The sequence below is a fragment of the Cajanus cajan genome, chromosome 5 (genome assembly GCF_000230855.2).
Source record: "Cajanus cajan strain Asha chromosome 5, NIPB_CcT2T_4, whole genome shotgun sequence".
Taxonomy (NCBI): domain Eukaryota; kingdom Viridiplantae; phylum Streptophyta; class Magnoliopsida; order Fabales; family Fabaceae; genus Cajanus; species Cajanus cajan.
Window position 1 is genome coordinate 9911884 of NC_138521.1, and position 11242 is coordinate 9923125.

General features: G+C 33.2%; 1 protein-coding gene across 2 annotated transcripts; it reads left to right on the forward strand.

Annotated features, from left to right (window-relative positions):
* The first annotated feature begins 7080 nt into the window (after positions 1-7080).
* On the forward strand, positions 7081-9620 carry LOC109808433 (transcription factor MTB1). 2 transcript variants are annotated; one of them, XM_083074889.1, is made up of 2 exons: positions 7081-7229; positions 7334-9620. In XM_083074889.1, the coding sequence occupies exon 2, from the start codon at positions 7607-7609 to the stop codon at positions 9377-9379; it is 1773 nt and encodes a 590-aa protein (XP_082931015.1). In that variant the 5' UTR covers positions 7081-7229; positions 7334-7606; the 3' UTR covers positions 9380-9620. The 2 variants fall into 2 exon arrangements, with proteins under 2 accessions (XP_082931015.1, XP_020227026.1); XM_020371437.3 differs by having other exon boundaries at positions 7090-7250.
* The last annotated feature ends 1622 nt before the right edge of the window (positions 9621-11242 follow it).

Here is an 11242-nt window from a genome sequence, read left to right on the forward strand (position 1 = left end):
AGTGAAAGAGGTGAGAAAACAAGAGAGTAATATAAAAATCGAGAGAACGAAAACTACCCACTGAAATAGATGAAGAATTAGAGAAAGACAAGATGATGCATATGAAAACTAGAAAAGAAAAGGAAAGAGATGTGTGAAAAGAAAAAATAGTAAATTAAAAGTTAGAGATGTAAAATTAAAATTTAAAGAATAAAAAAATTATGAATATTTTAATATTTAAAAAAAAATAAAGGAGGTGTACATATCATTAGTCTACAATTTTTTAGTGCAGCTCTTTTGTATTGGGCTTATCTAGCCCAACAAGAGCCCAATAACTTTTAGGAAGCTCGTCCAAAAAAAAAATATCAAATCCATAATTTTTTGCAACTTTTAATTGAAAAGATGTATGAACAAGACAAAGTCGATGATCGAGTTTGAACAAAAGTTGGTGAAAGCTTATTCCTATCACACTCTCAATAATTAATGTTCTATGCTTCAATGACACACTAATCTTAGTCCCCAAGTTGATCAAGGCTTTATGAAGAGATTAAAAAAAAAAAAAAAAACACTGTGACCCGTGAAGTGTGAACAGCCCCTTACCCCACCACCCTCTTTGCTAGCTTTCAAATAAATAATTAGAGTATTGTTTTGAATGTGTGTTCTCATGAAATGAAAGTGACTGAATAATATTGTTCCACAGCGTAGACTTTGATGTTGAAATTTAAACCAAGAATTACGAAACCGCGTTGATGTTGACTTCTCCATTCAACCATTGTAAAAGCTTCACATTCACAAACCCAAAAATTATTGCTACTTTCACATTAAGAAGAAAAACATCTTTTAGTGTTTCCTGTTCTGTAGCACCCCTACACATCAAATGATCAAAAGCTAATTTCGCCATTTCCATTCAACTCCTTTACCTCTTCTACTAACTCTATACATATACAACATATAATAATTAAAGACCACCAAAAAAATAATTATTAAATTAACTATTTTGACAAAGATAAATTATTTCTTTTTACCGCAAATGTTGTTTCAGGTTCTACGACATTGATTTTTTTTTTCTATGTAAAGAAATATATAGGTATATTTTTCTTAATAGACACGTGAATTTTAAATAAATCAACAAACAGGATTTAGTTCATAAAATGATACATAATAAAATAAAACTAATGGAAAGAAAGAAAGAAAGAAGGTAAATTTTAAAATATTATTTATTAATCTACAATTTCAGACATTTCTAGTGATTTTAAACTCTGATTATAGATTAATAAAAAATATCTTAAAATATATTTTATGACAGTTTTAAACTTTGAAATATAATGTACTAGAAAAAATGGAAAGTGTACAGAAAAGAAAAACCACGAATCAAGTAAAGCAAAACCAAATTTATCTTTTTAAGTATAATAGTTTACAAACTTTACAAAAGAAAAATTATTAAACTTTTAATTTAATAATTTAATTATTAAAATTTAATATAAATTATGAATTATTGAATAGAATAATTCCATGAAGAGTTACTCTTAAAATAATGTCATATATATATATATATATATATATATATATATATATTCATAAGCATTTATAAGAAAAATATATATATGTATTCATAAGCATTTATAAGAAAAATATATATATGTATTCATAAGCATTTATAAGAAAAATGAATAAAAAGCAGTAAAATAGGTTGAATTGAACTTGTCCATAAATTCAATTCAACTTGTGTACCTTAATTTTTCAAGATGTTTGATGGCAAGTGTTACCGTAAAAGTTAAGTACATAGATTAATTTTAGCTCATGTGAAAAGCATAATTCCTTTTACAAATCAGTATTATAAAGTTAAGGTTTAAGTCTAAATTCTAAGAAAGACTATTAATTATTAGATATTTTTCTTAGCAAAAACTATCTATTATCCACTTTTTAAAGGATCACAAGGGTTGTGTAATTTTTTCCCTTGTTGACTTACAATAATTGTGACTAAATTGTTTTTGCATCCAAATCATTAAGCATGAATATATTTATCTTGGACCAAATTAACTTAGTCATCCGAAAATCAACTAAATTAATAGTTAGCAATTGATTTTTATGTCAACAAATTTCAATAAAAAATTTTAAGTTTAGGTTAGAATGTAGAGTATTTGACTCAAGAAAAACTAAAGTAATATTAGTTTTAAGTTAATTAAGATGATTTTTTTTTATTCGTTAAAGCAGATAAATAATGAAAAATTATAGATTGCACCAGTGTTAAAAATAGAGTTGTCAAAATGGGTTGTGGCTCGTGAGTCAACCCAGTCCACCTTGAAAACGGGACAGGTTGGGCAAAAAAAATAAAAGTTTTATAGTAGGTGAGTATATCTAAACTCGACTCACTTTTAATTGCTCCACCCAGGTTGAACCCGTGGTGGGCCAGGCAACCTACCAGCCCACCAAATTCTTTTTGCAATAGAAAATTAATTATGATTTGTAGTTAATTTTGTATGATGGGATATTAAAATTTTTTATTTTGGACTTTTATCATGATTTATATTTAATTTTATATGATGAGTTATGGTTTATAGCTATTAATGATGTCAATTTTATGACTATTATGTTAATTTATAATTAATTTATAATTTTGAATTTTGTTAATAATTTTTTTTAAATTTTTGGTGGGCTAGTGGGCTGACCCGTATAATTACCAACCCATAGTGGGCCGGGCCGAACTAAAATTATTTGAGAAAATTAAAAATGGGTCGAGTTGGATTGACCCATTTTTAAAGTGGGTCAAGGTGGGTTGTCCCACATGAGCCTAGCTGGCTCATTTTGACAGCTCTAGTTAAAAATGATATTTTATTATTTAAGTTTTATTATTTTATATTAGTTGTAAATTAAATTTATATATTATATTTAAGACTTAAATATTTATCCATACTATATATTTATCCTTTTTTTTAAACCATGTTTTTTTTTAAATTAGTCATTTGCTATACAATTAATGTGATATTATTATTAATGCAACATATTTTTGTTCACGTAATATTATTATATCGATGTAAATTTGATGATATAAGATTATATTAATAAGACACAAAAACATCATTGTGATATAATATTTCATTAACATAATACATGATGACATAATCTTAACATTAATAATTTAACTCTTTTAACTAAATTTGACGTCAGAGATTAAAAAATCTCATAACAACGAAGAAATGAAAGAAAAATGGTTAAACTACAAAGGAAAAAAAAATACATTTAAACTAATCATAAATTTGAATTTTATTTTAAAAAAATTTAAATGGTTTAAGTGACAATTATATCAAATAACATAACTCATAATATTTTAGATCAATATTATATTGTTTAAGCACCATTGATCACTTCATTTTTATGAAAAAAAACTGAAAAATATATCGTTCATATGCATCACAAAAAAATTTAGATATATATATATATATATATATAATTGCTTTATTTAAATGTAAATTTATGTTTTTTATAATTAAAATAAAAAGTATTTCGCTTGTTTTAAATACAATTTTGGAGGTAGTATTAATTACTTTTTTTATTATCTAAAATTAGTAAGAAACGAGACACTTCGTGACTTCTATATATTTAATTTTGAAAAGGTTTTGAAAGAAGAAATTTTGTTAAATTTAAAGATAATAGTGTTCAATAGAAAAATAAAAATTTATTTTTGAAAAAATTTTGAAAGAAGAAATTTTATTAAATATAATAGTAATAATATTCAATATAAAAATGAGAATAAAAAGATAATTATTCAAACTTATTCCCTTTTATATAGGTATATATATTGCTTATATTTTAAGAAAATATTAAAAATTTCAAAATATTACAAGAAAACATAATATTACTCGATTAATAATGATAAATTTAGTACACCTTATACATCCAACGTATATTCATGCGAAACCACATCATATCATTACCATCGAATGGTAATTAATAAACCATAAAAAGTAGTACTAATTAATAAAATATATATACGTATAGTAATTTATCATAAATAAATAAATAAGTACTAGTTAACTAGTTAATAATATTCATATCTATTTTGTAACGTAGTGAGTAGATTTTCAGAGTTTAGTTGACTCTAGAGAGAAAAGTATATAAGGATTTATCTGAGAATGGAACTTCATAAGTTCATTCTCAAGGAAACTTAGAGAGAAGTTTTAGAGAGAAGGACTTTGGGTCCGTGAACTCTTTTCTCTCCCAAATTTCTATGTTTGATTCCTCTTCTCTTCTAGACTACTAATCTCTTCTATCTTCTCTTGGAATTCAAGCTAGGAAGCTTACTTTTTGGTGGATTGAAGTTCCCGGGTTGAACTTCGGAAGAAAATTCTACTTCTTCTCGGTTCTTGGCCATTGTGAGCCAATTTTCAGGTGAGAGAAGCTAAAATGTAGGTTGTTTGGTTGCATGTGAGTTTAGGAACTCAATTGATACATGAATTTTGAGAATCCATGGTTGGATTGAAGAAACGTCTCATTTTCGGGGTTTTGAGAAAAATGAGGGATTTTGATGATTTGGATGCATATGTTAGATGCATGTTGAATCTAAATTTGTTTTTGAGTTGTATGGAGCCTATGCATTGTGTTTCTGTGTTTGCATGTGGCTAAATTTGCTGATTTTCAGGTGTTGGAGAAAATTTTCAAAGTTTTGGAGGCTGTTGTTTGAAGTTGCGCTAGGCCCAGTTCCTTGCACCAGGCGTGCATTCATCAAAGGCAACCATTTCAAACTCACGCCGGGCGCGAGGCTAGTCACGCTAGGCGTGAATTGAAATAGGAGGTCTTTGGATGAGTTCACGCCAAGCGTAAGAGGAACCACGCCGGACGCAATATCAGATAGTAGACTTGTTGTTGTTTTACTGATGTGGCGTCGGGCGCAGGGTTAGCACACCGAGCGCGGAGACCTCTGAAGGTCTCTTTGTGGACGATGCTGGGTGCAGGGAGAGCGCGTCGGCGTGTGGAGACTCCTATGAGTCTCTTCCAAGGACATCGGGTGTGAGCTGAGCACACCAGACATGAATGAGTTTTAGGACTCTTGGGTTGAGATTAGGTCGGGCGCGCTCAGGCTGCGTCGGGCGTGAATCTATTATGAATGATTGTTTTGAAGTGATGCTTATGCATATTTAAAGTTGAAGATTTAATCATGTATGTTTGATATATGATGTATAGTGGTGTATGATTCATATGTATGCTTAGTGATGATACATATGAATTTTTTAATAAGATATGACATGTATGTATATGTTCATATGAGGATGATTTTGATCATGATGGTGGATTGACCATGTATGGTGTATGATGGATTATTACATGTGATGCCTTATAGCATGTGTCTAGCCTAGGACTTGAGGAGAGGGAAATATTTTCGAACTGGAAGAGCTCACATAGAGTCTCTTGAGAATGGTGCTTGTATAGGCCACTATTATAAATGAGAGTGATGCTTAGGTAGGCTACTGGTTTTGGGTGAGAATGATGCTCAGGTAGGCCACTGGTTTGAGTGAGTCTCCTCTAAGTCCTTAGCTAGTGTTAGAGCAGAGTATGAGGTCGAGGGTTATTCCCTTAACCAAGTACTAGGGAAGGTGCATGGTTCCTTGCGAATAGTCAGTGGACGAACTCCACAAGTGACTTGGTAATGCATGCCAAGGTCGTGGTAAGCTTGTACCCAACTGTACTATACCTGATAGTGGAACTGGACTTCCAATTGTGTAAGTGACATCATTCGAGTAAACCCGAGTGAGGATATATATCCTGTTTAGCTGTGACCGAGCAGGCGCATTGGGCATGAAAACAGTTGGGGTAGTTTTGGTAGGATTTGGATGTCACTTATATTGTTCTGTTGTTAGGGATATCTCCTAGGTATATGTGTGACGACACATTAGATGATAGATATGCATTTGATATCTTTCATGTGTTGCTTAATTGCATGAATGTTGTATGATGAAGTGTATGATGTTTGACTTCATGATTGAATGACTTGATGAAGTTTATTCTTATGCTTGTATGATTGTTTTTGAACTTTAGCTTACCCTTCTGTTTCCATGTGGTTGAACTACGATGATCATACTTAGTATTGGAGCAGGTCAGGGCTAGCTTGGAGTTGAGGTGTCCACTGCGAAATGAGGAGTTTTGGTCCTAGTGTCAGAGTTACCTTCTTGGGTAACTGTTGTTTGTACTTAACCGGCACTAGGGAGTTATTATTTTGGATGACTGTACATATTTAGTGTTATATTTTTGTACATAGAAACTTAATTATTTTTTTATTCTTATATTTATATCTACCTGTATGTATGAGTTATTCAGTTTTAATATTTCTATTAATTCACTAGTAGTAATGCAATTCCACTAAGTGTAGGACCATGGCGGGGGTCGTTACATATTTTTGTTATATTTTCTTATATTACCTTTTTATTGATTCTCTTAATATTTCTTTATTGATCAAGTAAACATTAATTACATACGATTTTATCTATTTTCTTCAAAAAAAATTAATTAATAAGAGAACTAGAAGAACAATGTTACAATTTTGCAAGTCAATTTCCCAATATTTTACACAGACAAAATCTACTCGAAGATCTAGCTGAGTCGTCAAGTTATTTTCTCTGAACAGTATGACACATTTATAAATTTACTTGGAAAAAGTAAATAAAAGACAAGAGAAGAAATGCAGAAGTTGGATATTCATTTTTGGTACAGTAGTAATACTATTATTTAAAAAAAGTAGTTTTAAATATTGGTTTAATGTTTTGATTTGGTAAAAGGACAGAAACTCGTGGCATGTTTGTGGTAAGATCCAACCAATTCCATCTTTAACATGCACACACGAAATTCAGCCTCTCACAGATCCATAACTGTGAGTCACATGTGGGTTATTGCGTATCACTGTTGAGCACGAGTATCACGAATTTCACATAATCAACCCTTTTAAACACTCCAAGGTGAACTTGTCCTTATCTTTTCTCTCTCTACAACACCCTTTTCTTCATTTCTTCCACTCATTCATTACCACATGCTAATTTAAATAAGTTTTTTAATTTTAAAAAATGAATTAATAGATTAGTATTTTGAAAAAACATTTTAATGTTTTGCAGGCTTGACAAGAAGACTTTTAGATAGATAAGAGCAATCGCAAACAACTAAAAGCCCTACCTCTCAGCTTCCAACCATGTAACCCTAGTCAGACTTTAACCATAGTTGGTTGGTTAGTTCGCACATTACAGTTACAGCTTAGAAAGAAACAAGTGAGTTCGGTGTATGGGAACGTAAGACATCGTTCTTTGTTCATTCACACGCCATTTTTTTTCCTCTCAAAACTAACAATCCTTTTTCTTTGCTTCTTGTTTAGTTCTATCACCTTCACTTTGGTGTGAGGGAGAAAACTCAAAGACTCAAAAGACCTTCTTTTCTGCGAAACATGGTCATAAACGTGTTTTTCCTCGTTGACACAGACACCCTTTTATAACTTGAACGCTGGGTTTACTTTACTCATAATGTTCCTTGTTCAGTTATTCCTCCTTTCCTCCATTTAAGTTTCAATGATTTTTCGGAACCCCAGGTTGGGATTTGAGGTTTGTGGATTTGGGTTTTGCGAAAGTTGAGATTTTTTTGGGTTTTGGGGATGAAGATTGATGTGGGATTGGGGGGTGTGTGGAATGAGGAGGAGAAAGCGACGATGGTGGAGGTTTTGGGTCGTGGGGCGTTTGATTACTTAGCGGCGAATTCCGTTCCGAACGAGAATCTGTTAATGGCGTTTGGGAGTGGCGAGAATCTGCAGAACAAGCTTGCGGATCTGGTGGAGCGTCCAAACGCGTGGAACTTCAGTTGGAGCTACGCGATCTTGTGGCAGATTTCGCAGTCCAAGTATGGGGATTGGGTTTTGGGGTGGGGAGATGGGTGTTGTAGGGAGCCGAGGGAGGGAGAAGAGGTGAGAGAGAGAGGGGTGGTGGAGGATGAGAAGGTGCAGAGGATGAGGAAGAGGGTGTTGCAGAAGCTGCACACTTCGTTTGGGGGTTCTGATGAGGACAATTATGCTTTTGGGTTGGACCGTGTTACTGACATGGAGATGTTCTTTCTTGCTTCCATGTACTTCTCTTTTCCCCGAGGAGTTGGGGGTCCAGGTAAGTGTTTTGCTTTTGGGAAGCATTTGTGGCTATTGGATGTGTTGAAATCTGGTTTTGATTACTGTGTGAGGTCTTTCTTGGCCAAATCTGCTGGAATTCGGACTGTTGTTTTAGTGCCTACTGATTTGGGGGTGGTGGAGGTGGGGTCTGTGAGGGTGGTGGGTGAGAGCTTTGAGTTGTTGCATGCTGTCAAATCTGTGTTTTCTTCACAGGCATCATTAGTCCCCCCTAGGGTTGTTAAGCCAATTGCACCATTGGATTTGGTAAGTGAGAAGAGGGATGAGAATGCAAATGCTGTTTTTTCTGGTTTGGCTATTGGGGATAAGAATAAGAATAGCAACGATGATAATAGTAGAGGTGAGGGAATTGCAGTTCCAATGACTTTTGGGCAGGATTTGAATCTTGTGGTCTCAGGTTCAAATATTGTGGATGGAAAAAACGTGGTTGAGGATAGTGCTTCTACTAAAGGTGGGCAACCAGGCTTTATGAGAGAGATTAATCATCAACGAAATCAATGGATACTTCATACCAATAATGCAGTTATACCAAAAGGAGTAGAGGGAATTGGAGTTCCAAAGATTTTTGGGCAGGATTTGAATTGTGTGACTCAATTCAGGGAGAAACTTGCTGTGAGAAAAATGGAGGAGAGTGGAGGGCATCCTAATGGGAGATCAATTATTGTTGAGTCTGAGATTTCTGATGTTGCTGAGGACAGGAGGCCGAGGAAGCGGGGAAGGAAGCCAGCTAATGGAAGGGAGGAACCCCTCAACCATGTGGAGGCTGAGAGGCAAAGGCGCGAGAAGCTGAACCAGCGATTCTATGCTCTGCGAGCTGTTGTTCCGAATATCTCTAAGATGGACAAGGCGTCGCTGTTGGGAGATGCCATTGCTTACATCAATGAGCTTCAAGCAAAACTCAAGACCATGGAGTCTGAGAGAGAGAGATTTGGAAGCACCTCTATGGATGGATCTGTAACCGAGGCCTACGCAAGAGTTGAAAATCATCATAATGGAGCTCTAGATGTGGATATTCAAGCTGCACAAGATGGGGTCATTGTACAGGTTAGCTGTCCTATTGATGTTCACCCCGTTTCAATAGTCTTTCAAACGCTCAAAGATGCAGAAATTGGTGTTGTTGAATCAAAACTTACAGCTGCAAATGATACTGTTTTCCATACATTTGTAGTTAAATCCAAAGGACCTGATCAGTTGACAAAGGAAAAGTTGATTGCATTGTTTTCCAAAGAATCCAACACCATACAGACATTGTGATTTGGGGCATTGCAATTAACATGGTCCATAGGCATGATACATATAGAAGAGCCAAATATGTACATCTTCAGAAATTTTGTTATACTATAGAGAATCTAAAATTAAATCAGTGAGAACTAGAGAAGTAGAATAATAGCTTCTATTGACCCTCTAGGGCGGCCAATTTATGATTGTCTATAATATACACAACTTATCGTAAGAAGTATTATTCCTGCAATGTCAATTATTTTGTTTAGTTTAAGCAATCTACCATTTTACCTTGGTCATATAGAATTTCTCTCTTTCTTGTTCTTGCTTGTTTCTTGTATTTTACCTAGTTTTGTGCGACAAAGTTTTAGTTAATTGTCTGCTTTTTTTGTCAGTCTCATTTATAGGGATAAATATATAATATATCCTCTCCCTTTCTTAGAGTATTATATTTTAATGTTATAGAGCAATTTCAGATTTGTAATCCTTTCTTATATAGCATACCTTTTTTTTAAATGTCAGTAATCAGGATACTTCATTCCTAGATTTCCTACTATAAATGCATGTTTCTTGTTAAAATACATCAGCTGGTGTGATGAAGATTTTCCCTCAATAGGAATGTGAGTTTCTAATTTTTAACACGCACACATACACGAGCAATTTATTGGACTTTTCATTATCTTTTTCTTTCTGCTTGCATATTGGACTTGGTTTGTGTTGCATTTTCTTGGATGGTTTTTCCAGAAGTTAGAAAATGTGGATGGTTTTTCCAGAAGTTAGAAAATGAATGGAAATAAAGGAGCTAACAAACTTTTGCATAGTAAATGTAGATCCTTACTACCCTCAAATTGTAGTCAGTTCCTTTGTTATTTCCTCCTGTCCAAATTTCATAACGAGTTTGAGTTAGAGGTATCTCATGCAGAAAAGAACCTGGGGTTGTGGCTGAAAAGTAAATGAAGCTGAAAAAGGAGGCTAGCGGTTGCTTAGTCAACAAACAAAACAAAATGAAAATACAAGTCTCATTAGGCAACATTAAATAAATTAATAGAAGTTCCATTGTGAAAAGTTTATATAAAACAATAACATATATTATTTTCCGTGGTCCTTCACTGTGTAGCAACGTGTGACTCGTGTCCCATTTAGATATTTTAATTATTGCTTTGCAAAACATTCACGTGCCAAGTTATTTTCATCCAATGATTTTTGCGATGACAAGGATCGTGTGGTGCATGTGTTTGCTTATGGAAGAGAATGAAAGGTAGGACTTAATGATGCACGAAAGAAAGTGTGTGTGATTACTGACTAAAGTGATATCTGACATAAGCTGTCGTAGATGCTGAGAGAAACCCCAACAGGGTCGTGTCAATTTTACATGAAATTTTTGCGTGTGATTCCTTCCCTATAGTTGAATGATATAGATCGCTCACCAATATTTGTTTTTCTCTCTTTTATTGTTTTTCATTTTTTTTGGCAGTGACCATTATTACTAGGAAGAATTTGAACATGGAATAATATAATGCTACCCTCTAAGTTTCAACATGAATACGTACGACTTCTAATATTGTAAAGCTATAATCAATCTATAAATTATTAGTGCGCAACAGAAACAGCACAATTCATGTAAGGCCTGATAATTATATGATATAATGCACGTTATCACATTGAATTGAATCAGCAAGTTTTCTTTTTTGTGTGTGGATATATAATAATGTCCAATTGAGGGACGATAAAGTTATGGGAAGTAGGAGAGACAAATATAAAAATAAACGAATATGGAAAAGGGAGATGGTAAGATGTTCAAGTGTGTTTAAGTTTATGTTGAAAGACAAGTTTTATGATGATTCATAAAAAGGAAATTTTATTTAAATTACACCCAATTTAAGACTAATTTAATGG